Here is a 26,915-nt window from a genome sequence, read left to right on the forward strand (position 1 = left end):
ATCTACCTATAATGTGTCTAGGTGTTAAATGCTAACAGGATGTCTGCTTATCTCTAAGATTATCAGCAATGTGCCAGCAGATAGCTTGGTGCGTACAGAGCGTCCTCCCAACAAGGAGATCCTGAGGTACTTCATCCGGCACAATGCGCTGCGTGCTGGCATTGGTGAGAATGCCCCGTGGGTAGTGGAGGATGAGTTGGTGAAGAAATATTCTCTCCCCAGTAAATTTAGTGACTTCTTGCTTGACCCACATAAGGTAAGAGTTCCTAAAAGTATCTCCTTTGGAAGGTGGGGAATGAGTAACAAACCAGTCTTCAGCATGCAGGTTTGGTTCTGAGTACTCCTGAGCTTGAATTCAAGAGACATGAAGTTATGCTTGGATAAATGAATTTGGCTTGGGTGGCATCTTTGGTTTAAAAAAAATAAATAATAAAATTCTCTAGAAACAGCTAATGAGGACCCTTAAAGTGGAGTGAGGCCTTTGAGAGTGAACATCTAGAGGACAGAAAATCTGATTATTTTTTTTTTGACAGTCTTGATTGCGTGTGTGTTCTGTTTTTACCTAAGTCTGTTCTTACAAGCACCTTCCCAGGAGCTTCCATCTTTATCTATGATTACTACTGCAGAATTTTTATTGCTACATAGTTTTTAACTTTTCAGCTGCTGTTTCCTGGTCATTTTATCCAGAACCTGAATGTCATATTTTTATAAGTGTGTGATATTTGATTGATATTTGATATTAAGATGCTGAAATCAGTTTCTGACTCTGGGTTAACTGTTCTATACTGAAAGTGTGCATCAACTGGGTTATTTCAGCAGCTTAAGAGCGATCACACATTCTATTACATTAATTCAGAATCGAATCCTCTTCCCTCACTTTCAGTTGTGACCTCATCCATAAAGTGCAAATGTGGATCGTGCAACTTCAGGTAGTTCAGAGACAGGACTCTGAATTGCTGTTAGCCATTACATCTGTGCTTCATCCGTTTTTACCTGGATGAGGTCAAGACTGGGCCCTACAGGCCTTGCTAAGAAATCTTGAAGTGAAACAGCTTCTGAAACTCACCTTTTGAGTAGAAGCAGTGGCTTTATGTAGTGCAGTAGAAAGCATTTAAAGTCATTTGATGTGTGTGTAGTGTTTTGTTTTATGAAATGTTAACTTTCTGGAATGAGCTGCTAATCTCATAATCAACCTACTGACTGCAGTGCTTTGTAATGAAAGCTATTGCAGAAGCCTTTGTTACCTTATGGTACTGCATGCTACTTGCCCATGGGGAAAAAATACGCAGAAGTTATCTGGTTTGTTCATATAACTTTCAGTACTAACATAAAGTAACTTTCTCCTTATCTTAGTACATGACTCTCAACCTCTCAACCAAGAGGAAGAGCTCTGGGTCACCTGACAGAAAACCTTCCAAGAAATCCAAAACTGACGGTTCATCTTTGAGTCAGCCGCTCAGCCCTACCCTGTGGTGCCACGTACACTTGGAGAAATCTATTATTGGCTCCCCACTGAAGATGAAAAACTCTAAGATCTCAAAATGTCCCAAAGAGGAGTTGGAAGAGATGATGAAAATCATGTCGCCTGGCAAACTTGATTCTAACTTTCACATTCCGAAGAGGAGCCGACTTGGAAAAGGCAGCAACAAATCCTTGGACAAAAAGCAGAGAGGCAAAAGGGTCTTAAATGGGCAGAAAACATCCGGGAAATCAAAATCTCCTGGGAAAGGCTTGAAGACCCCTAAGATGAAAATGAAACAAATGACTCTCCTGGACATGGCTAAAGGTACCACTAAGGTGTCCAGGACTCCCAGGAATTCTGGAGGCACCCCTCGGTCTTCCAGCAAACCCCAGAAACTGCCTCCTGCAGCGCTGCATCTCATTGCCTACTACAAGGAAAACAAAGACCGGGAGGACAAGAAAAGTGCACTCTCCTGCATCATCTCCAAAACAGCCAGGTTACTCTCAAATGAGGATCGTGCCCGTCTCCCCGAGGATTTACGCGGGCTGGTACAGAAGCGCTATGAGCTTCTGGAGCACAGGAAGAAACTGGCCACCATGACAGAGGAGCAGAGGAAGGAGTATCTGAAGAAGAAAAGGGAAAAGCTGAAAGAGAAACTGAAGGAGAGAGCGAAAGAGCGTAAGGAGAAGGAGATGAAGGAAAAACTGGAAAAAAACAAAAGATTTGAGGACCAAGATCTCAAGGGGAAGAACTTGCCCACGTTTAAATTGGTTGATACTCCGGAAGGGCTTCCTAATACGCTCTTTGGGGATGTTGCCATGGTGGTGGAATTCCTGAGCTGTTACTCAGGGTTACTGATGCCAGATGCTCAATATCCCATTACAGCAGTCTCCTTGATGGAAGCACTCTGTGCAGAAAAGGGAGGCTTCCTTTATCTGAATCGGGTTCTAGTCATTCTTCTGCAGACTCTTCTGCAGGATGAAATTGCTGAAGATTATGCTGAGCTCGGGATGAAGCTCTCTGAAATACCACTTACACTGCATTCTGCTTCTGAGTTGGTCCGCCTATGCTTACGCAAGTCAGATGTACAGGAGGAAAGTGAGGTCTCAGATAATGTAGATGAAAGCAAGGATTCGGCAACGTTTGAAGATAACGAAGTACAAGATGAGTTTCTGGAGAAGCTGGAGACGTCGGAGTTCTTTGAGCTGACTCCTGAAGAGAAATTACAGATACTTGGGGCCCTGTGCCATCGGATCCTGATGACGTACTCGGTGCAGGATCACGTAGAGGCCAAGCAGCAGGCCTCAGCAGAGCTGTGGAAGGAGCGCCTCGCTATCCTGAAGGAGGAGAACGACAAGAAGAGAGCAGAAAAACAGAAGCGGAAAGAAATGGTGGCCAAGAACAAGGAGAATGGGAAAGATGAAAATGCAACGGGGAGAAATGAAAAGAAAAAAAATGAGGTTGTGAAAATTGAACAGCGGGTAGAAATAGAGGCTGATGATATGATCAGTGCTGTGAAAAGCAGACGCCTTCTTGCTATCCAAGCCAAGAAAGAAAGGGAGCAACAAGAAAGGCAAATGAGAGGTAAGAAAAATAAAGGAATGGGGTATTTCTGTGTTGGGGGTGGGGTGGAAGGCAGAGTAAATTGGTGGCAAAACTGACAGTCTTTTCCCAAAAGCTTTAGCTGCCTTTAAGGGATTTGCTTACAGGTAAAAGGGAAGGTATAATTCAGTAGCTTTAGGGCTTTCTTATTTATAGGTTGGGAAAAGCTGTAGGTGTTTGTATGGTGGTTCAAAATCTGGGCTGTTAGAAAGTGATGACTGGTTTTAGTTTTGCCTGTGGGCATCTTTTAATCAGTACCTTCTGATTCTGTCAGACTCGGGAAAGCCGGAGAACAGAAAAACTGTTTTGAGGACAGGAGAGGGTGACACCTTGTGCTGCTTCCCCGGCAGGTTGGATTCTGTTTGACCAGGAGTCTCTCACTGGATGCAGCATTAATCAGTCTCACTGGGCTGGCTTTGATCTCTTGCTCCCAGATCACAGACATTCTGAATATTCTTGTGGGTTTTTTGCTTGTTTTTTTCTTGTGCTGTGAGCTGTGGTTTGTACCTCTCCCAGAGTCTCTGGGCTTTCTGTCTGTATTTCATACAGTTAACCTTATACTGACTGATTTTACTTTGGTTCCCCTTTTGCCTTGGAGCATCTGGAACATTGTCTCACTAATACAGAAAAACAAAGTATCAGGTATCAAATATACTGCAGCTGGATGTCTGCTTGGCCCTGGTTCATGGCAGGTTTATGACAAAGCCTTACTACAAATGAAACACTATCCAGACACCACTGCTGCTTGAGCTGCTTCATGTTGCTTTCACTTGGATAGCTCACGCTAGATAGTTGTCAAGGTAAAACAGTACTGTGCTGAAGGAGATAGAAGTGTGTGCTGCGGTAGTTTGATTCACTCTTCTGGACTCCACGAGAAAAACAAGCGCTCTCTGACAGAGAAGTAAGGATTCAGCCTTTTGTTGAGGTTTGACTTCATAGGGCTTCATTTCCATCCAGCAAACTCCACCATTTCACTCATCCAGGGCTACATTTACCTGTTCAGTAGTTGCTAGCAGTCATAAAGGTACCCTCATAGCAGTGGAGTTCTTGGTTAATATTGATGGTACAGTAGTTGAGGTTGCAGGGTTAGCAGTGCTGAGCCAGTCAGCTCAGGGCTTCAGACTCGTGGGGTTGTGTCGTTGGAGCATATGAAAAACAGAGCTCAGTTCCCACCGTGGTTATTATCTCAGCGAGCTTCTTCCATTACACGGGCTCTTTGTGGTTTTTGCACCCTGTCAGTTGCATTTACTTTTAATAATGATAGTGCCTTGGGGAAGCAAAGCAGTTGCACACAAAATACCTGGCTGGTTGAGCTGGTGGATGAGCGTGCATATATGTTGCAGCCAGAGGTGTCTGTCACTGCTTGAGTCACATCTGTAGTGCTGCAAGCACTGACTACTTGAAAGTTAAGCCTATGAAGATTGCAGCCAGTACTATTAAGGTGATCTTGGCTTTAACAGAAAATAGCAGGAGTGCTCTCGTGCCGCAGTTACTGAAAGTTGAGTTGGTGTAACAAATACAGAGATACGTTTTTCAGTGCATCTCCTCTAATCTGTTAGAACTGGTTACAGTGACTGGGCTTCAGAGACTGAGCGTGTACTTACTGATCAACTCTTACCAAAGCTATTTTAATACAAAAGATGGCTGCAAGAGAGTCAGTAGCAGCTCTGGGAAGGTTCTAGCAAGAGATTGGCTTTCTGCTTGAGTGAGCAGCTAGTGTGCAGCCTCTGCATGTTAGCTTTTGCCTGCCCCACCGCTCACCCCTTCCATATGCTCTCATTCCATCTGCTTCAAACTCTCCTTACTGCAAAGATAAGTCTTCATTATTTGGTTCTTTTTATACAAGGTTAAAAACCTTCAAATTTTTCTCAGGATGCAAAAGAAAATTTCCCAATCTGGTGTTTGTTTTAATGCTCTTCCACAGGGTGGCATATCTGGGAGAGAACAAAGTGTTAAGAGGCCTGGCTTAGTCATGGCTGTGAGACACTTGTGCCTAGAGGAGGCTTCTGTTGTGCTGCATCTGATTGCTCAGTAGGTGGGCTTTTGGGAACGCTGTTCTCCATAGCTGCAGACATGGAAATGCAGGTGCCCATTGGCCACACTCACCTCTGTCATGTATTTGCTGCTCTGCTCTCAGTCTTAGAGCTGACTAGAGCAGAATTCCTTGTTGTATGATGTGCTGTGCTTAAAGAAAGATTTATTTTTTTTACTCTGTTATATTTATTGCTTTGCAATTTCACATCACTTGGTTCGTGTATTGCAAGGAACAGTAATGGGGGATTTTTTCTCCACTCTATTCTTATTGAAACTTGTCTTCTTGATAGTTTATTTCTTTTCAGGTGGGTGGGAGATGATGAGATTGTGGATGGCTAAAGCAGTCTTAACCAAAGTTACCAATAAATGATTTTTTTTTTTCCCACCTGACCAAGTGGAATGAAGTATGAAACTCATATCTATATGCAGTGAAATAAAGCTAATTTTTCTACACGCTCATTCCAACAGTGAGAATGGAGAAGGAAGCAGAGGAAGAAAGAATCCGGAAGCATAAAGCTGCAGCGGAGAAGACGTTCCAGGATGGGATTGCCAAAGCGAAGCTTGTGATGCGCAGAACCCCAGTTGGCACCGACCGCAATCACAACAGGTAGAAAATCTAATGACCCCGTGCTGTTGGCTGTCCTCCCCTCCCACAGGAACCTTAACAGAGATTGGTGTGAAGGGTAATCGGTCTGCACTGAAGTATGGAGGAGAGCAGAAATGAGGTTTGCATTTGTAGACTGTGGTAGTTTTTACTGCTCTGTGTAGTTGGCGTTCTTGTGGAGGTCACAGCCCACTAGCTAGCAGAGCTTTAAGTGCACATCAGTGCTCAAGAATCTAGTTACTATCTTCTCCCTCTTTGTTTCACAGGAGTGCTCTTGGAATGAATTTTAATAAAAGCTCTTCATGTTTCTCAACTAAACATATGGAGGCACCCAGATTTTGAGCCAAGTACCCAGATGTTCCCTCACATGCAAGTGAAGATGTGTGACAGTAGCCCAACAGGTGACAGGTGGCTGCTAACATGTGTATGTGCCTTGTCCTGCAGGTATTGGCTGTTCTCGGATGAGGTCCCTGGCTTGTTCATTGAGAAGGGTTGGGTACATGACAGTATAGACTACAGGTTCATCCTTCCGCATCAGAAAAAAGAAGAAGCCAAAAAAGACTACAGCTCAGGAGGTATGATCAGCCAGCCCCTCTGTGGTGCTTTCCTCTGTTGCTGTCTGACTGTTATGATGGATTTATGAACTTAAGGGAGAGCTGGCCAGTCTTTGTGGAAGTCCTCTGATCTCAACCTGCTGTATGCTCAGGGAAACTCATACATGGGAGAGTTTAGTGTTCGTTGTGGTCTCTCTGCTGCAGATTTTGAGACTGCAGTTTACCACTTAAGTGCCATGGGATATGCTCCTCGCTCTTATCAGCAGTCAGTATCAGATCAGAGTAACTGCTCTGTTTTACTTGGTACCTGTTTAGTTACCATGTGCCAAACTTCTTGGCGAGCTTCACCAGTGACAAAACTCACAGAATCATCTGCTTGCTGCAGAGGACAAATGTGCTGCTTTTTCTCTGGGAACTGATAAGCTAAACTGCTCACCAGGTGCTGTCATGTTATAGAAATCTCAAGGCCTTTTCACTGCTTTTCTATAGACCTCTCTGAGATAGTGTCAAGCAGAGAAGTCTTCTAGATAACTCATTTTTGCTGGTTGAGGCCGTTTTGGCAAATAGCTGCTCTTGTACATCCACTCTGTTTGCTGTTCACCTTGTTGTGAATGTGTTGAGATGCAACTGGCCACCATAGTCTGGGCTCAGCCTTCCAGCAGTGTTTTACTCATTGAAGTGTGCACTGCTGCCCAGAGCTGTGAGTTCTCCATCTCTGGAGGTACTCAAGGTCATGAATGGGGCCCTGGACAGCCTGAGCTGGTAGGGAACAACTGGACCATTGCAGAGATTGGGACCGGATGCGCTTTAAGGTTCCTTCCAAGCCGTTCTATGATTCTGTGAAATAGTTTAAATGCTTTTCTTAATGTATGTGCTTTATGATGCAAGAATATTTTCTTGAAGAATTGCTCATCTTTGTCTTTCTGTAAATGCAAGAACTGTGGGTTGTAGCAAACTAATTCTGAGTTGCTTTTCTCTGTCAAACACACTATTGGCTATATACTATAGGTGTTGATCAGGAATACTTAACTGAAGGTAGGTGAGTTCTTAGAAAATAAAGTATGTCTGAGAAGAAGCATGAATGAGAATCTGAGCTGTGCTTTTCTCTTCCAGAGAAGCGGAAAAGCACAGCCGCCGATGGCAGAGCGAGTGCGCTTCACCGGTCTGCGTACGCTGCAGACCTTCCTGCAGAGACCACTGCGCCCAAACAGGGACAGAACTTATGGTAATATATGCTTTATAGCTGCAAAATACTCAAAGCATAATGGTCAAGGTAACTGTAGAGAGAAGTCACTTAATAGGTCCTACCAAGTACCTAGTTCTCTTTCAGTATTTAACTGCTGAATTAGTTTATAGGCCTGCCAGACCTCTGTTACTGGTATTACTAGCAGTGAACAGCGAATGGACAGCTGTTCCAAGAGACTGTAGGAACACTCTGTTCAACTTGTTCAGACTTAAAGCCAGTCTCAATTAACCTGGTAAAACACTTCTTTGTGCAGCAATGTTGTACATTTTATAATCAGGAGAAATGTTATTTGAAAATAATTAGCAAAATATTCTTACATGTGGACAGCCAGTTATCCCTTTAATACTTCCTAATGCCAAGCAGTAGCCACCAACACGTCTTCAAAATGAATCAGTCAAATCTAAACAGTCTGCTTTTGATGGCTTAGACCATTGACTGGGACTGTCCGTTTCTTTCGTCTTTAAAGAAAATTGATGTCAAGTGTTGCCTTGTGTGGTAAGGAGAAGTCAGCAGTGTCCCCATGGCAGAATAAAAATGGCTGCAGCTCTGCCTACCAAACTACTTGTGAAAGACTGTGTTTATCCATAACCCTGAAAAGCGACTCCCACAAAATACTGGCACCTGCAGCTCCTTTGTAAGCAGTGGCTTTTTCTGTGGAGTTTTCTCTTGCTGACACACAAGTGGGATTATTCCATCTTTGCAAGATATCAGTGGTTTGTGATTTGAGCTCCAAAGGGCAGTTCCACTGCTGCTGCAAGTCAGAAATCCTTTACCAAAGGTGTTTCTGCTCTCCCATCAGGAACTGCTGAGGAGACTGACATTTGTGGACATCTTTGTAATTCTCTTCCCTTTCCTTTCACTGTTAGAGGGTTGTAGGAGATAGCAAAGATTTCCCTGCCTACCTTCTCTCTGTCTAATATTACAGCGGGGGATCTCCACGTCCAGTCTAGATCTTTGCACATCTTTTCACATGGCCAAAATTAAATAAATGAGTTATTCCTGGAGCATGGATGCTAAACAAGGGGTTACCAGGTTGGCAGCAAGCAATGAAAATGAATGGTCTGAGCTAGATTTACACTTTCATGCCCTTCAAGTGAGCAGAGGGTACAATGGCAGTTTTTTAAAGAGAACATAACCACTTCAAACTGAGCTTTTTTCTGTACAGTCTGCATGAATTTCACCTGACATGGCCACCAAAAGCCATTTCTACAGAAAAGCAGTAAGTTCCCTCTGCTGAAAGACTTTCTCTAAAGCTCTAGAAATGCAGAGAGCCTTTCTGACAGCAGTCACTACAGCTGGCTTCTACAAAAGGAAAAGCAGTGACAAGCTGAGATGCCTCATTTGAGGGAACAACAGCTCCCCTCTGAGGAAATCCATGTTTCTGCTATAGTATTTTGCCTTCTGGCCATTGCCATCGATCTCTTCTTTCTCAAAGGTTCTCATGAGTTTAGATGGTACAGAACTGTCTCCTGCTTGGCTGCTTTTTCACATTGTCCTTGCATACTCTGACAGGCCTTGAAGAAAGGCCTTGAAACTGCACTGAAGTCCTTGGACATCTGTACCCCCTATTGTTTACATACTATAACTCATAATGTTGGCATGTGTTACATAGAAAGTTCCATTTCTTTGTGTTCTGCTGTATCTTCTGCCACGTGTCTCTTTCCTGGTAGTACATCTAAAATGAAATTAAGAGTAGTCTTACACTGCACCTATAGCAAAGTAAAGCTACAGATGTTCTGCTTAATTTCTTTGAAATCAGTACCGGATTAACTCCATGAAGGGGTGTTTTTCATAGTCTCGCTCCTTTTCTGCTTGAGAATGAGTGTTTATAGGACAATGATAAGGGGAGAAATAGAATCCGTATTTCCCCAAGAGCTACAGGAACAGTAGCTCATGGAAGTGGTTTTTACTTTGCCCTCCAAAAGAAGAGGGCCTGCTGTCCTATCCTAGAAGTGGTGAGGCTGAATCATTTTCTCATTCAAATCGTGTTTGTCTATCTTGTGTCTTTTCCAGACAGAAAAACCAGTCTGGGTTCTAATATTATATACATTTAGTGATGTTGATGCCTATTAAAATCTCCCTGTTTAAAGCTTCTGGGCATGTGGTCCTTGAGAAAGTTTTGTCCATACTTCATTGCTTTGTGAGATGCACATGTACCTGTCCTTCTGGCAAGAACTGTGGGTTAATTGAAACCTGTCTAGTGTATTAGTGCACAGTAGACTTCTCACTCATCCTGATCAGAAATTCCAGGTGTATATACAGACTGGGAGGAGCAATTCTTGATGGTAACCCTGCAGAGTAGGGCCTGGGGGTCCTGGTGGGTGAAAAGCTTTATCATGAGCCATAAGTGTGCAGCTTGGAAAGCAGATGGAATCCTGGGCTTCATCAGAAGAAGGCTGGCCAACAGGTGCAGGGAGGTGATTGTCCCTCTAGTCTACCATTGTGAGGCCCCATCTGTGATACTGTGTCTAGGTTTGGTGCCCCAATACAAGACAGACAGGGAGCTGTTAGCGTCCAGAGGAAGCCACAGAGACGATCAGAGGGCTGGAGCACCTCCCCTGCAAAGACAGGCTGAGGGAGCTGGGCTTCTTCAGCCTGGAGAAGAGAAGGCTCTGGGGAGACCTCATTGCAGCCTTCCAGTACCTGAAGGGAGCCTACAAACAGGATGGGAGTCAACTCTTTACAAGGATAGATAATGGCAGGACAAGGGGAAATGATTTTAAGTTGAAGGAGGGAACTTCTTTGCTAAGAAAGTGGTGAGGTGCTGGAACAGATGCCCAGAGAGGTGGATGTTCCATCCCTGGAGGTGTTCAAGGCCAGGTTGGATGTGGCCCTGGGCAACCTGGTCTAGTATTAGATATGGAGGTTGGTGGCCCTGCATGCAGCAGGGGGTTGGAGCTTTGTGATCCTTGAGGTCCCTTCCAACCCAAGCCATTCTATGATTCTATGAGAGCAGTTGCATTTTAAAAATAGTGGCATCTCTGCAGAGTAACTCCCATTGTTCTTCATCTATTAGGAATACACCATGGTATGGCGGGTCCCCTCAGCAGACAATTTGAGTTAACCATGCGTGGGTGCTGACAGACTCCATTCTCACACCTATATTCTACAGATGGAATTTCCCTGTTTCTACCAACCCTCCAGAGCAGGTACTGATCCTGGGCTCCTCTAGATGTTATTCTCCTGATTTCTTCATTCCATAGTCTGCAGTCCAGGTTTTATACCCTTCTTTCTGTCCCTTGCAGCATGAGAACAAGTGGGAATATTCAACCCAAGTGCATGTGAACAGCTCCTTTTGAGTGAATATTTTTGTCACATTCCTTCTGCTATGAATGCTAACCAGCCTGGTGGCTTGTGCTGCTGGATGTGCAAAGAGAGAATCCTGGCTGTTATTTCGGCCTTTAGCCTAGACAGGTTTCCCCATTTGAGGTCAGGCCGTCCCCATGCCTGCATTCAGCCAACACAGGGTCTGTAGTGCACCGGTGTTTGATTGGTGCCCAGTGACAGTTTCATGCCAGGGCAGAGCCAGCACCACAGTGAAGCGATGGCCTGCATGCAGCCCATGGGTTGGACATGCCTGGGTAGCCCCACCTGCCTTTCTTACAAGGATGTTCCCTGCTTTCTCATTCTGGCCAGCAGCCTGTGTTGTCTTTCCCCAGGCAGTGTAGTTGGAGAATCCTTACGTTAACAGTGGCCTTTCACTTCTACTAGAGAGGAGAACTGCAGGAAATTCCCCTCTTAGGTGTGTAACTTTGGAGGAAAGCTGGGTAGTGTCTGCTCAGATATTTCCCAAATGAATCCTGTGGCGTGTAAGTAGCTGTGATTTAATGCTGTTTTATCACAACCTAGGCAACTTTCTTAACACACTGAGAAATAGTGCTCTCTGGGTGTCTGTGGGATGACTGGAAGCTTGCTTTATGCCATTCCCATGCTGTCACAGGTTCTTTGTTCTGAAAACGTGGTTTAGGATCAATCCAAAGGTTTACCCCAAGGTTTTGGCAGCAAGTTGATGCTAAATAGTCTTGAGGAATGTCTCTATTTAGTACAATTCCAGTAGACTTAGTTCTGATGATCCATCCTTAGACCTTCTGGTGAATTAGGAATGCTGATCACATCACTCACCACAAGTGGCATCTGCACGAAAATGACAGGAGTTGTATTGTTTGACATTGTTTGACGTATGGTTGTCAGGGGTTTGTGTGAATGTCTGTTGAATCCCATGACCAGCCCTTAATTGCTTTGGAAGTGTCTGTGCTATAGGCTGCAGTGGGTGAGGGATGTTTGGAGCTGCTCTGTCCTATTTCTTGCAGGGAGAGTGTGCAGAAGACAGTAGTGGCCAAAAGATCTGATCTCGGTGTGCAAAGTGAAGGTGCCCTGCAGGGTTGGGGTGCACTGAAGCAGATGACTGGCAGGGGACCATTTTTCTTCTGTTTTTAAACAATCAATTCTGTATTTTATGAGGGTAATCAATTTAACAAAGAAATGCAGAATGTCAGGCCATTCCCCTACTATGAGCATATTAGAGCTGTGAAATATCTTCTTTCCGGGTAAGATACTAAGTAAGGATTTCTGCCAGGATAAGAACCTACTGCAGATACTGATATTCCAGGAGAGTCAGGCAGCACCTTTCTCTAGTTGTTGGTTGGTTCATCTGAACTTGTGCCCAAGAAGAAAACTTGGATCTGAGGTCTTCTCTGTGACTGGCGAGGACCACATCACAGTGGTCACTTTGTGCTTGTTTCCATTTAAGATTTTGCTGATCCTTCAGTTCCCTTTTTTAAGGAGCAACCATCTATTAGCTACGTGTTTATCATGTTTATATTTTATTTTTTTAAGTAATCTCTGAAACTCAGGTCCACCACTGCTCACACCAGTACATGGCTCAGGAGATGAGGCTTGGTGCCATTGCCGGAAAGAAGGGCATAGCCTTCATAGTCTCAAACCTGTAGCATCAGTTATCATACTGGGACATATTCTTTTTTTTAATCTGGAGGCTTTGAGGGTTAATGAAATGAGTTGAAGGCTCTACAGAAAGAATGATTAAATTTCTGTGCTATGCAGTACATAACACGTTAATCTTTTCTGGTGCATCAAAAATGACATTCAGATTGCTTGAACTGACTGTAATTTAGTGAATCTAATCCCTAGGGTAGATTACTAAATTCAAATGCCAATGTTTTAATAAAGTTAATGGGAGGAGACATCTATAAATTAGTTCTGTTTATTTTGGTTTTGTTCTTCTTGTCCTGAAATGGGCTGCATTTGGGGACCTTGAAATGAGGCCAGTCTTACAGTAATGCTGACATAAGCATTCTGACCAAGTTCTTTTTTACCTTGTCCCTGGGGTTGGGATGTAGATTAATTGTCATTCCTGTCACTAATTCTTGTGAAATGCTTAAGAGGAGTTGCTGCTGCTGAGATGGATTAGCTGACGTTGGTGCATGTTGTATCTTTCAGGTTTCTCTGCGACAGTCAGAAGGATTTGGATGAGCTGATAGATTGCCTGCATCCACAAGGAGTACGAGAGAGTCAGCTAAAGGAGCGCTTGGAGAAAAAGTGAGCCTGCTGTTTCCCTCAGCTTTACAGCACATCCTCATCATAGCCAGCTTTTCCATTCCTGGGGCAACGCTCAGCGTTTTGTTTTGATTGTGCCTGTGCAGGGGCAGATAACAAGAATGTGAAATTGTCCTTTTGTAGACAGTAACTGCAAGTATTACTTGATAAGTAATGCTCAGAATCGTGAGGAGGTTCTTCAAGGTGTTCCTTGCAACTGGAAGCAAAGACAGTGCTGTTTCATCTACAGTGGCAGAGCTACTGCATGCTTTAAAGCATCCTTAAGGAATGTTCCACACTGATGGAGCATGTAGATGTCATTGGAAGCTGTTGTTGCCCAGCACACTCACAACTCACAAGGCACTGGTCTGCATGTATTCAAAGGCTTTTCTTGATTTTCCAGGTATCAGGACATCACACATTCTATGCACTTGGCTCGGAAACAGAACTTGGGCCTCAAATCCTGTGATGGCAACCAGGAACTGCTGAACTACCTCCGAAGTGATCTCATTGAGGTTGCAACTCGACTGCAGAAAGGAGGGCTGGGATATGTTGATGTGACCCCAGAATTTGAAGCAAGAGTGAGTGGAAAGTCAGAGTAGTGCTAAGAAAGACAAAAGTGTTGACACTGATTCTGGAAGCTCTTTGGATCAGGAAATTTGGATTTAATGCATATGCACTCCTTGTTAACTAGCATTTCAAGACTATACAGCTGCTAGCTTGAGGTTGATTTGGTGTAGGGGAGTTGTAGCTTTGAAGGTAAATGTTCTGCACAGCTGTGTAACTGTCCTTTTTCATCTGTTGGAGGCAGTTGTTTATGGAACTTGAATGGAGCTCTTGTTGACTCCTTTTTAGCTTCTGTGTCAGGGCCAGAATGTATTATTGGGACAGCACTTTTCTTTTTTGGCAGTTTTTCATAAGTTCAGACCACATTAGACTTGGGATAATACTTGTGCTCCGTATCCAGGAGCTGAGGGATGTTCTGCTCACAGGTATATCTGCTCAGTGAGCTGACTATGGCAGTGTTCTGGCTAGTTCAGCCTCGCTCACGTGGGAATTTCTGGTGCACGATACCTCCTTAGGAGTTGATAAACTTGCCTGATATGGGTCGGGAACACATGCTTGAGACTGGTGCATGCGCCTCCCATCCAAGGAGGGCATTGTCTTAGAATGCTTAGTAATCTGTTAAAGTGCATCTCCAAGTCAGTGCAGAGACTTCTCTGTGCAGATGCAATTATAAGTGTTTAAGTGTTGAGACAATGATGGGAAGCATCTGGAAGAACTTTTTCTTTTTTCCCCTGAATCGTCTTGCCTTTTTTTTTTTTTTTTTTTTAAATTTATTTATTTATTTATTAACTTTTTTGAACTGCCATAAGCATTCACGTGCTGTGTGTGGTCATCAGCTGTGTGTGAACTCTAGCAGAAACAGCAGGAACGTGCTGATTCCAAAACCCAAGTGTGGGACTTGGTACGTGGTAACACTGCATTAAGTATCACAGGTATCCATTGGCAGAACAGAACCTCCTAGAACAGTGCAAAGGATGATGTCACCAATAAGTAATTGTATACTCTTCCTAACAGGTGTACTCACTAGAGAGCCTAAAGGATTTTGGAGAGTGTGTGATTACGCTCCAAGCTGGTGTTATTAAGAAGTTTCTGCAAGGCTTCATGGCCCCTAAGCAGAAGAGAAGGAAACATCAGGGAGAGGACTACATTGCCAAAGCCGAGGAGGTAGATGAAGAAAAGAAAATGGCAGAAGAAGCTAAGGTATTGTTTACTCCATGGCTCTTTTTCAGTCTTATTCTGGCTCAGCTACCCAGTTAGAGTGGCACTGCTGAGTGGTAAAAGATGGCAGTGGAGACCTGGCTTGTGGCTGCTTCTGAAAAGCTGTCTTTTGCCTGTGTTTACACGTGTTCCCAGTTTGGGAGGCAGTGGCACTGGGGCTGTCCCAGCACAGGCCAGGGCATCAGCTGTGGGGCCTTTGCAGCACGACATGCAGCACAGCTGCCCACCCCTGTGCTTGCTGCTCAGGGATGGCTGCAAGGGGCCAGGAGGGGGCAGCTCTCACCATATCACTGAAGTACCCCAAGGAGGGGAGAGTGCATTCCAGAGTCGCAACCAAACAGTTATGGTTGCAGAGGTGGTTATGGTGGAGAGTCAGTCACCTCAGGATATCAGACAAGAGCTTCCTAGCTGCAGGTTTGTCTGTCTTTTCCAAAGCAGGAATTTTCTGTTACTCTGCAGTTGAAACGTGACTGAGGCTGCCTCTGCTAATACATTTGTGGGGTTTTTTTTGTTCTCCCTGCTAGAATGCTCCCTTCCCCATGGGAGGGAGGGTATTTGACTTCCTTCAGTCTCCGTTTTTGCCTAGTTGGCAATTGGAACTCCCCTGATAATGGTCCTGCTGAAATGCCACAGTCTCATGATGCTTGGGAAGCAAGGCGAAAAATCTGTGAAATTCCACAGGCTTGGGGAGAAAAATCTAAGCATAACGTGCCAGCAGCTTTTGCAGATTTGTCTTGGCCCCAACAGTTATCCAGTGTGTTAACAGCAAAGCCCATGGAACAGTTACTTGGAAAATCAATTACACAGCATGGGAAGCACCTCAACAATGTTCTACAAAGAAATAGCACGATGCTGTGTAATCTACCACAGTAGGCAGTGCAGGTTTCCATTTGTCTGGAATGTCTTGGGCTCCAGGTTGTATGCTAGCAATGGCAATAGGGATGTTGGCTTAATAGAAGTTTGTGTGTTTTTCCAAGCATCTAATATACACTGTGCTTCCTCAAATGCAGTGGGAGGAGAATGTGCAACTCTGCAAAAAAAAACAACAAAAACCAACAAAACAACTGGGTTTTGTTTGGCTCCCAAATTGCTGTCAGCTGCAGAGTTCAGTTTTTCCCATCTGACACTTCACTGTTTGTTTTTTCATTCTCCTGGGGTAGAACGCTAACTTGAGTTCTATTATGTGCCTGTCGTGTCTAGGCCATCACCTCATTGTTGTAAGGCAGAGGATTAACGATAGAGTTGGATGTGCAGTGGCTCTGAATTACTCCTCTGTTCTGGTGCATTTCCGATCCACAGTAATATATTTTCTCAGTACCCCTGGAGCTGAGTTGGAGGTTTCACATGCAGCTTCCTGTGTGCAGACAGAGCACAAGTCTCAGGCTCTCATCCTCACTTGCAGCTAATTCTGTGATTTCACACGTGCTGAGGTCATTCTTTCTCAGAAGAGGGGCGGGTTTTATATCTGGGGCTGTCACATCTGATCATAGTTGATGTCACAGTCCAATTTGGCAAGGAGGATGGAGTGTGTGGCGGCTCTTGCTGATGGGCTTGAGCCTTTCCATGGTATCCACTGGAGGGCAGCACAGGCTGCTCTAATCCCCCACACCCAAGCGGTGCTGCCAGCTGCCTCCTGACTTTCATCCCACATCTTGCAGTGCTCGATTTCTACTTTTTATTTTCTTAGCCTGCGGATTATTTGGGTTAGACGTTCAGAGTAAGAATCTAGAGGAGTTCACGTTGGTTGTTCCAGCCTGGCCATAAAATGCAGCAGAGCTGTGCTACTATGAACAAACTGTGTGATCCAGTAAGGCTGGTTATGGATAAACCACAAGTAGGACTGCAGTGGCTATGTAGAAGGAAAGAAATACAAAGCTGAGTTTTGATTATTAAGGGCCCCAGCTAAAGGGTATAAAAACATCTTCAGACTGTAACAAGCTGTGTCTGTGTGCTGTTTTGTAAGCTGTTAGGTCTGTCTGCAGGTCGCTTCAGCCACGGAGAAGTGGAAGGCAGCAATCCGTGAGGCCCAGACCTTCTCCCGTATGCACGTGCTGCTCGGGATGCTGGATGCCTGCATCAAGTGGGATATGTCGGCAGAGAATGCCAGATGCAAAGTGTGTCGCAAGAAAGGTATGCATTTCTGCCCCACGCTTGTGTAACAGTTGGATGCTGTCACTTTTCCATGCCTTGCTTAGGCAATGTGCCCCCATTAGCACTCTGTCTTTGGCTGTATTTTGAGTTTTGACCATCAGGATTTACACACTCAGAAGCACTGACCTCACAGAAGCGTTTGACCCTGACTCCAATGAACCATTCTGATGAAACTGGTACAAAGTGTTGCAGAGCGCTGCAGTGCTGCTGTTCCCTGGACATTCAGGGTACTTGAACACAGATTGTCTCCAGATCCTTCTGTGGGAGCATTTGTGCCACTGTCCGTTCCTCAGTTTCATTTGAGTTGGAATGGTCTGTGGGTCTCCAAGTCACATCTGTTGACCCCACTTCTTACAGAAGGAACAAGCAAGAAGAGGCTGGAAAGGTTAATGCACCCTGTAACTGAATAAGAGAGAGCAGTGGGATAAATGCTAGTTAGAGGCTAGAGTGGAAGTGGGGCTGCTTGCTGAGCTGAAAGAAGCAAGCTCTTTGTTTCTGTTGTGGGAGCAGAGAAATGAAGCTGTTTGCCTTTGGTTACTGCTCTGGTAAAGCTGGGTGACAGGAGTGTGCTATATGAAGGAAGGCTTGAGAATCCTGCAGGTGGAGGGGGAAGTTAGAGCATTACCAGTAACTGAGTACTAGTTCTAGTGGAGTAAGAATTGTTCCGTCATAACCTCTCCTTTTGGATGGAAGCCTGGAGAAAAGAGCTTGGTAGCACATTCTGCCACATCATGTGCTTTTTGTCTCATTTTCTATTTGTTGAAACACTAGTGGGAAATGAGGGCAGACAGATCTGAGGGAAAGCTGAGCCGCTTTTGCTTACCAGAAGGCTGTGTTGTCCACTTCTGTAAAGAAAGGAGCTGAACTGGTGCAACATCCTCCACTGTGGATCCTCCAAACTAATGTGTAAACTGTCCTGTCCCCTGGTGAGAAGGGGATTGCAGGGAGGTGTAGCAGAGTGATTACCTGAGAATAACAGATTATGGTTTAACAAAACTCAGGAACTGGGGTGTTAGGGACATGCTGGCAAGCTCTCTGTGCTTCTTTTCAGTAAATAGCTGGCTCAGGACTATGTCCGCGTTACTTTCATCACTGAGGAGCACAGAAAGGCTAGTTCTGCTGCATGCCCTGTTGTTTTTTTCCTGTAGACTTGCTGCCTTAAGTAGAAAGAAGAGTACTGTGCTGTTTGTTCACATTGAGGCTAGAATTGTGATGGTTATGTTCCTAGCTTCTTGCTGGGCTCTTTGCAGCATACTTCTTTCCTCGTGGTCAGTTTGGTACCTGCTCTGGGTGAAATGTATTTGGCAGGTTTCTGCCTTTGTCTTAAATTAAATCTTTGTAGAGCAATGGTCTTTGCTTTGGTTTTTCTTCAAATACTGCTTGTTTCCACTACAGTGGAAACTGAGAAGAAAGGGTCCCTGCCATCAGAGAGCACTTTGCATCTTTCTCTTGCTGTGTTCTGACCTCTAGCCATGTGGCAGCTTCTTGTGTCATGAATTGTGCAGGGCTGTGGCGCTCAGTTACAAGTAGGTTGCACTCTCCTAGGTGAGGATGACAAGCTGATCCTGTGTGACGAGTGTAACAAAGCCTTCCACCTGTTCTGCCTGAGGCCGGCGCTCTATGAGATACCAGATGGAGAATGGCAGTGTCCAGCTTGTCAGCCTTCCACTGCCAGGCGCAGCTCCCGGGGCAGGTGAGTGGTACTGCTTTCCCTTGAGTTGTCACTGATGCAGATTTTTAGCCATACAAGAGAACCAAAACAGCCTTAAACAGAGACCCTTGGAAAGGACTGAAATAGCCCCGTTGACTCAATGTGTCTGGAACAATGGAAGAGCAATTATTATTATTTTTTTTAAGTTCAGCACACTTGTGTTGTACTGACCCATGACATCCAATAAATAGTTTCAGTGTGGCTGTGAAAATATAAACAAGCCATCAACCAAAATGGTATGCACTAAGGACTGTTTTGTTCACCTGAGCAACTAGTTGGGTTTCTTTTTCATGGGATTGTAGTGGGTAGCACTGCAACTCTCTAGTGCCCTGGGCTAAGTTACTCTTGTGGCCTCATCTAATTAAAGCAGAAACTACTCCAGGCTGCAGCTCGGTCCGTACGTGCTTGTAAGAATCAGATAATGAAGTGTCACCTTGGCACTTTTTTTTGACCTGATGGACATAGGCACTTTTAGAAGGTGGGATAGATTATAGACTGCAGAGAGAATATGATTTGGGGAGCAATCAAAGTTCTTCTGTGCAGAATTGAGTGGTTGTTGCCTGACAGCAAGGGGCTGAATTGCTTTGTGAGCTATAGGCTGGAAGTTAAATGTATGCAAAATGTATTTTTCTGCTTATATTGTAAGCTAATTGCATGCTGCATCTCCCTGCTTGTCAGCAAGGTGAGGCTATCAAATAGCACCTGATGCATAAGCAGTCAATAGATCCTCTCATCCAGAGTGGCAGCACAATAGGAGGTGTACAAACTTGCGGTGTACAGGTGGTGCACAGCCTTAAAAGTATTACTTAACTCCCGGGGCACCATTTAAGGGTTCATCAGGCTTGTTCCAGAATGACAGGGCTTTAATGCAGCTGTTCTAGCTTGCGATTGTAGTTGCTTTGATGTGGTGGAGTAACCTGCAATCTGCTTGGCTGCTGGATGAGAGCCATCAGGTGGGGTAACACCTGTCTTGTTATCTGCTTTCTGCTCTTGTCTTCCTAGCTCAGTTAGGAAAAAAAAACCATGCTGGCCTGCAAAGACTTATGCCCTGCTCTACTGTGGGAGCTAATTCTTATTCCATTTACTGCTCAAGCTCCTTTGTCTCCAGAGGACTGAGACTCCCACAATAGCTTTGCCTTTGTCCCCATCTGCCTATGTGTGCTGCCTTGTTTTCCTGTTTTTATTATGGTTTGAATACTTTAACACACACATGTGGGAAGTTAGAACTGACCTGGGCAGGGTCTTTGTGGCTTTGACACCAGCACATAAGAAGTCTGAACTGATGATTTGCTCAGTAATATGTGAAGCTTAGCTGTGAATAACAGTAAACGAGATCTGTTTCCTCCAGTGACCGTGGAAAGTGGTAATGGGGAAATACTCCAGCAGGAGCCAAAGGGGGAAAAAAAACAACCCAAAGTAAAACCACTGTGAAACTCCTTAAGCCAGTCTTGTAAACCTGGGTGAAACAGCAACACTTGTTCTCAGGGAGGAGTAATTGTGCAGCAGTCTCAATGTCAAAATCCATTATCACATGGTTAAGTTGTTTAGAACAGGAGTGGGGAAAAAGGGAGGAAAAGCACGGATTCAGCTGTTGGGGTGTTCAAACTGTAGTCCAAGAAGTGTTCTTGGAGCTGTAGCTACAGCTTGGTTCTCTGGGAATGCACTGAATCGCTTTAGTTTGAGTCAGGATGTTTATTTTACACACTGATGTGGTCAGCAAGTCTTTGTGTGAACAAACAGTATGGGGAGCCCAGGGCTCATCGTACCCAGGTCCTGGTACAACAGGCATGTTTACCTGCCTTGCTCTAGGAACTATACGGAGGATTCTGCTGAGGATGAAGGTGAAGAAGGTGAGGAAGCTTCCGATGAACAAGATGCTGAGGAAGAAGAAGAGGAAGAAGAAGATTATGAAGTCGCTGGATTGAAACGTAAGGCTTTGACCATGCTGGAAATTAATAGAAAATATTACTCTGCCTTCAAAGCATTGATCCAAAACTTGTTCGTTTTCTTGTGGAACAGGTTCTTACCGGAACACGGGGGGGTTCACACAAGGGAAGCCTGTGACTGTGTGTTCCCTGGGGAGCTGGGGTGAATTCTCTTCCCTTTGTGACAAAGATAACGTTTCTAAGATTGAAACTGCAGTGAGCTCCTGGGAACACTGCAGACACCCGCTAAGCAGTAGCTGCAGCAAGGAAGGATTAGGGGACAGTATTACCTGTAACTGGTGGTGGTCGGTGCCCGCGGTGTCTTGGAAAACTGGAGCTTTGACCACAACATTCCACCCACCACTCTTGCTTTTTCCCTTCCTGCCATGAGGTCTGAGCCCCTTACATGCAGGATTTCTAGTGATAAGGAGCCATTTTCAAGTAGTCCGACCAGGACTTCATCTGTTGGTTCCTGTGGGAGGGCACAGCAGTCAAAGAGCAGCAGGGCCTGGACAGCCAGCACCTGTTGGCTGCGCACAGAGACCACTCAGGATACATAGCTGACTCACTCCCAAGTGGAGTAAAATAACATTTTCTAGACTCATCAATGACTACTTATCCACCCTGGTGTGCAATGCAATTTCTGGTATGCATGTCTACTTGTTTTTAAGGGAGTTTGTCTCTGTCTTGTTTGGGCAGCTTGGTACGCTGAACAGCTCAGTCTCAGAACAGCACACAGCCAGCTTTTGCTTTCTGTCAAAATGTCCTTGACTGACATAAAATTAGCTCCAGCCTGTCCTAACCGGGGCAGATGGTGAAATCCAGAGACCAGGACCCAAAGGATTATTCTGTATTCTTTCAGGGGTTTCCATCTGGGTCTATCAGTCTTGATTCCCCTGCTTTATTCTGGTTTCAGGGGTGTACGCTGATACCCTGATATGTGTGCTGCTTGTTGTTCTGTGGTGTATCCATGTCCACACTTGGAGTATGTTCAGCCTATGTTGCGCAGCCAAGTCAGGAGCAAAGCCAAGGTTTCCAAACAATAGCATAAGAGTTACAGTCGCTAAAAATAAAGCACTAAATGCAACCCCGTGGTTTTAAAGAGCATTAATGTGGAAAGGTCACTGTGGAAAACTTTTGTTTTAATAGAGAAGTCCCATTAATCCTCATGGCGTTTATCCTGGGGGATATAACCTAGAATGTTGGATTGTCAGACATCTAACACATGCCTCACGCTTGACACACAGGCAGGAGTGACAGCAGGCAGACGGCCTGCTGCCCTGACACACGCTGCTCCTGCAGGGGGGTGGGAAGGATGATTTACTGGGCAGGGCTGGATTAGAGGCTGCAGATGGAGCACCGCAGTGCGCTGGATGCGGCTTGCTCAGACCTTTATGACCAGATGGAAGGAGCTTGGCTAGGGAGGAAGACCTACACATTCTCCTGATACAGGGAGAAACTTAAGACAAGGGACTTCAACGGCATGCTTAACTTTCCATTGGCGTAACGCTCTGACAGGCAGACTCAAAACGAGCAGAGCGTTTTGTGGGACGTAATGCAGCAGCTCCTGTCTTGGGGAATAAAATCCCATTGTTTCCCACTCGCAGCATGCGGAGCAGCTCCCTGCTGCAGTAACACGACACTCCCACTGCACACAGTTCACTTTTCAAGGGGGGCTTAGCAACTGGCTTATCCTACTGTGTGGGCCACTTGTAAGCACATGGCAGAGCACCCTGAGGAGCCCAAAGGAGGTCTGCAGGTCCCTGCACCCGGTGCTTTCCAAAAGGATGTTGCAGTCACATTTAAAACAAATGTCTGTCCCCCACTTTACCTCAAGTCTGGATATGTCAGGGTTTCAGCGTTTCATTCTGCAGACGTTTATTGCAGCACTCAGAAAGCAAGCAAAGCTGTGGGGCAGAGGAGCTGCAAGCTTCCAGATGTCCCACAGTAGCTGGGGTCTGCTGGAGGCTGGCATGCGTGGCCACCCTTGGGCAGATAGCTGTTACCAGACAGCAGTGGCCTTTTTTTGGACGTGGGCTATTACCAACATAGCTCATCTGGAGAGGGTACTGAGCGCAGCTGACAGGGGCATGTGCTGAGTGAGGGTAGTGACAAAGAGCCGGGTCGCTGCCATCATCCGTGCATTTGCTGTGCTGTGAGTGAGGCTGCCTGGTGCTATGGCTGTGCAAAGGGCTTGTGATCTCTGCTTCCAGGTTAACCCAATCCTCTAAGCCACTGGCTTATGTGTTTCAGTGAGACCCAGAAAGGCAGCCCGCGGCAAGCAGAGCACAGCCATGTACTCCTCGAGGCAGGGAAGGCACCAAAGGAAGAAGCAGTCGCTGCACTCTGCCAGGGGACCCCGGCAGCGGGCTGCACCTGTCAACAGCGCAGACATTGATGAGCTGGTAAGAGCCAAATTGCTCCCTGGGGGCTGCTCACATCATGAGTTATAAACGAAACAGGTGTCACGCTTCCTCCCCTCCCCTTCCCAAAGAAATACCCTGAATTGTGCTGTGAAACCTGTGCTGGGCTGGGGGTGGGTTAACAAAGGAAGCATATCCTTAAGGGCCCGGTGCACACGGAGCAGAGATATGCCAGGCATCTTTCCCCAGCCACTTTCACACATTGTCCCCCTTGATTAGCAGGCAGCCTGCAGCTTGTTAAAGGGTTTTAAATAGCATCCATATGTCTCTGCAGAGAGGTGGGGGGATCGAGGAGGTCCTGGATGGTCAGAGAATGCCAGCAATGTAGGACCCTCACTCCCCAGCCTTGGCCGTTTTCTGACAGTTGTTGTGCGTATGGTCACTCCCCAACCTCCACGACATAATTCAGCTGGCTTAGGTTTCACTTGACATTTAAAGAATAAAACCTTCTGTTCCTGAACAGAGCAATCTTGTGCGTGCTGTGCTGGTTGTCCTGGGGAGGGCCACGCTGCAGCGGATATGTGCAGGCTCCTGCTCTGTCTGCCATCTGTCTGCTGAGCGGTGGTGGTGGTGCTGCCTGCATACTCTGCCACCCTTCTTGAGTGGTTTGATCCTGGTCTTTGAGCTTCTTGTGCTGCTTGTGGGCGGGCTGCCTGCTGGATCTGCAGCATCCTTCTAGCTGGTCCGTGTTACAGAGTGGAGGGCAACCAAACCAGCAAGCTCAGCACAGGCTCCCCCAGCCTGCGTAGTGAAATACTCAGGAGGGGAAAAATGTTAGAGAACAGCTGGGTCAGGAGCTCTGAAAAACTGTCGAGGGCTCTTCCACGAACTGTTTGTCCTGCAGAGAGATGAAAGCTGGCTCAGGAATGGCTCCATGTGTTTTGGAACCTTCCCATCACAGACATACCTCCAGCAAAGCGGTGCCTCATGAGCTGTGTGGGCAGAGCTGAGGAGATCTCCCTGTGCTGGCGGCTGACCTACAGCTCTGCAGGCAAATGACTGACCTTGTGTTACTCCTGTGTACAGGACAGCAATGCCGGAGGCATCAGCTGCTCTTTGGTATTTAAGATGGCAGAGTAGGCTCTGCGATGGGCCTGCCAGTACAGCAACACAAGTGCTGTCCTCTGCCTCTCACATGCTGTCCACCAGGGGCTCACAGAGGGAATTCATGCTCTGCATTTGCTGTCTGTATTCTTTGGCTGCTTGCTTTGACCACGTTGTCTTTGAACCTATCTTGAAAAAGTTTGCTGTCCCCAGTGAAAAGAGAGGCTGCTTGAGAGCTGCTCCATCAGAGCTTCTCTGTGGGGCTCCTATTCTGTAACTCGGGGTCCCACCACGTCTTGACTGTTACTATCAAAGGTCCCACAGCAGAACACTTGATTATTGTGGAAGATGCTACATTGGAAAGACCTGACATTTTTTTCCTGCAGTGGTTCTGCATATTCCCACACCACGAGACACTGGCTTGTAAGCAAGAGGACTGAAAAGAAAAGCTCCGCTAGGAACTAGCTGCTTTACCCTAGAAACTGTTTGCTGAATGCTGAAGCTCATGGTGGTTCCCCTCCTTTTAACAGCATCCCTCCTTTGTGTGGGCAGGTCCTTCAAACAAGGAAGCCGGCACGGCGCCAGAGCCTCGAGCTGCAGAAATGTGAGGAAATCCTCAGCAAGCTGATCAAGTACCGCTTCAGCTGGCCCTTCAGGTGAGGGGAGGGGGGTGGCCTTCTGTGTGCACGCAGGACTGGTGGTGTGGGGATGCCATGCCAGGGATCCTCATTTTCTTTGTGGCTCTTCATCCATCAGGGAGCCAGTGACCACGGAGGAAGCGGAAGATTACTGTGAGATCATCAGCAACCCCATGGACTTCCAGACTATGCAGAGCAAGTGCTCCTGTGGCAACTACCGCTCGGTGCAGGAGTTCCTCTCTGACATGAAGCAGGTGTTCTCCAATGCCGAGCGCTACAACCAGAACGGGAGTCACATCCTGTCCTGCCTGGAGAAGACGGAACAGTGTTTGATTGACATGGTGCACAAGCACCTGCCCGGCCACACCTATGCACGCAGGAAACGCAAGAAGCAATCTGCTGGTTGCCAGGGACTGGAGGAGCAGGAGGGGGACAGTGAGTCAGAGCCCCTCGAACATTCCCGGGGGCGGAGAAGGAAGAAGTGAGGGATGGCTGGGGGGGGCTGGGGGGAGAGCCAGAGCTGGAGCAGGATCTGGTGCTGCTGGGCAGCAGGATGGGTTGTCTGGAGGGAGTTAAACAGCAGGGCACTTCGCTATTAATCCGGCCTTTCCTTTGGCCCATCCTAACTTTAATTTTTCTGCAGTTTCCTAAAACGTTCTGTCATCCATTGAGCGAGCAGGCATCACACAACTGCTTCCTACAAATTATGCACAGATCGTACGTGTCTGTCCTTCCAGGAGGGGAAAGCAGGAGGGCAAAGGAAAGGCCTGGCCAAAGCCTGACTGGGCAGGGGAGCACGAAGCCTCCAGCTCCAGCCCTGCCGCTGCCTCAGGATCTACTGCCTGCACTGTGAGATTGACCCCGAGCTGTGCAGGGAGGGATCGTGTTGCTCCACGGACAGACCGGGTGCGACCAGGCCAACGGGCTGCTAGTTCTTGTATGTATGTATTTATATGGTGTTAATTTTGAACCCCCGCTGAAGGGCTGCACAGCGAGCAAGCACTTAACGTTTATGGAGACACAGCTTTCACCAGCATCCTCACACAATTGGCTTGGAGGTGCTCTCGCTTTTCCCCCCTCTCTTCTCGGGGAGCGATCTCTGGAGTTGTGCTCTGGAGAGGTCTTCCGAGCTCAGCTCTGTGTGGAGGTGGCAGAGTGGGCTGTAGGTTTCCCTGCTCACCTTGGCCAGCACACAGTCGTGGCCCTTTGGATGAACTGAGTGCCAGAAGCATAATGGGAGAGCGTGGTTTTCTGCACACCCTCTGGGAGCTGGAGGGCGGGGGGAGCAGCAGAAAGAAACACGTTCTGTGTAACTTTTTAAATTAATTTTCTAGTAATTACGAGTGGCTCGTTTCTAGCTGTGATCTTGTATAAAGAACACCTGTAAGATACCGTTGTCTCGCTTTGGCACATGTACAGTTTATATCGGATGGTGTTTGCTGTATATTTTCCCCCTCTGAAGACTCGTTTTCCCAGCAGTAGCTGGAGTCACACTGGGGCACTCGTGGGTCCCCAGCCCCTCTCCAGCCGCGCTCTCCTCTCCTGTAGTCACACCTCCCTTAGCTCACCTCCCTCGCACCCCCAGGTGCCGCGGGGCCGTCCCGCATGGCCAGCAGTGGGCTCTGCCATTGGGCACACCGACTTTTCTCTGAGTGTTCTGTAATCACCTCTCCATCATGACAGGTTTTGATCATGCAATCAGGGCTTGAACTTTTTATAACAGAGTTTGGAACAAACTACCCACAGGACTGCTCTGTCCTGGCTTTGTAACACGGTAAAACAAAAGCAGCTGTTGCAGCTCCTGTGATTGGAGAATTAAAGGGTCCTCAGTGAGAAGTTGCAGCCCAGTCTGTGAAGCTTTTGGTTTATTATTTTGCTAACAGGTATTTGTTTCAGTTCTGGGCTGCTGAAGGCTGCAGCCACAAGACACATTTCCAGCCACCTCCCCCCCAGCCTCAATTCCCCACAGAATAGCACTGACGTTTGTATCTCGCACGTCCCATCAGAGGCCATTTCTGTCCTGTTAATAGAGAACATTTTCTGCAGGTCCGACACAGTGAAACCTTTGGAACTGTCCGTTTTTTAAAGATAAATGTCATTTGTGGGGGGTGGGGGTTTCTCCTAAGGGCTGTACTTGTAATAAGTTGGAAAACTAAAAATAAACATTATGTACTTGTGTTTGT

At 46.3% G+C, this 26,915-nt stretch overlaps 1 protein-coding gene across 1 annotated transcript in view; it reads left to right on the top strand.

The window, feature by feature from the left end:
* Positions 1-26,915, top strand: part of BAZ1B (bromodomain adjacent to zinc finger domain 1B) — a 35,488-nt gene extending 8,573 nt beyond the window's left edge. Inside the window, exons 6-19 of the mRNA XM_072353337.1 lie at positions 59-256; positions 1,354-3,046; positions 5,567-5,705; positions 6,147-6,277; positions 7,370-7,481; positions 12,960-13,058; positions 13,459-13,636; positions 14,637-14,822; positions 16,823-16,970; positions 18,537-18,684; positions 20,512-20,630; positions 22,881-23,032; positions 24,647-24,750; positions 24,851-26,915. Coding sequence (XP_072209438.1) covers positions 59-256; positions 1,354-3,046; positions 5,567-5,705; positions 6,147-6,277; positions 7,370-7,481; positions 12,960-13,058; positions 13,459-13,636; positions 14,637-14,822; positions 16,823-16,970; positions 18,537-18,684; positions 20,512-20,630; positions 22,881-23,032; positions 24,647-24,750; positions 24,851-25,217 — 3,774 coding nt within the window. The 3' untranslated portion in view covers positions 25,218-26,915. The remainder of the gene's footprint in view (positions 1-58; positions 257-1,353; positions 3,047-5,566; positions 5,706-6,146; positions 6,278-7,369; positions 7,482-12,959; positions 13,059-13,458; positions 13,637-14,636; positions 14,823-16,822; positions 16,971-18,536; positions 18,685-20,511; positions 20,631-22,880; positions 23,033-24,646; positions 24,751-24,850) is intronic.

Source organism: Excalfactoria chinensis, chromosome 19, assembly GCF_039878825.1.
Source record: "Excalfactoria chinensis isolate bCotChi1 chromosome 19, bCotChi1.hap2, whole genome shotgun sequence".
Taxonomy (NCBI): Eukaryota; Metazoa; Chordata; class Aves; order Galliformes; family Phasianidae; genus Excalfactoria; species Excalfactoria chinensis.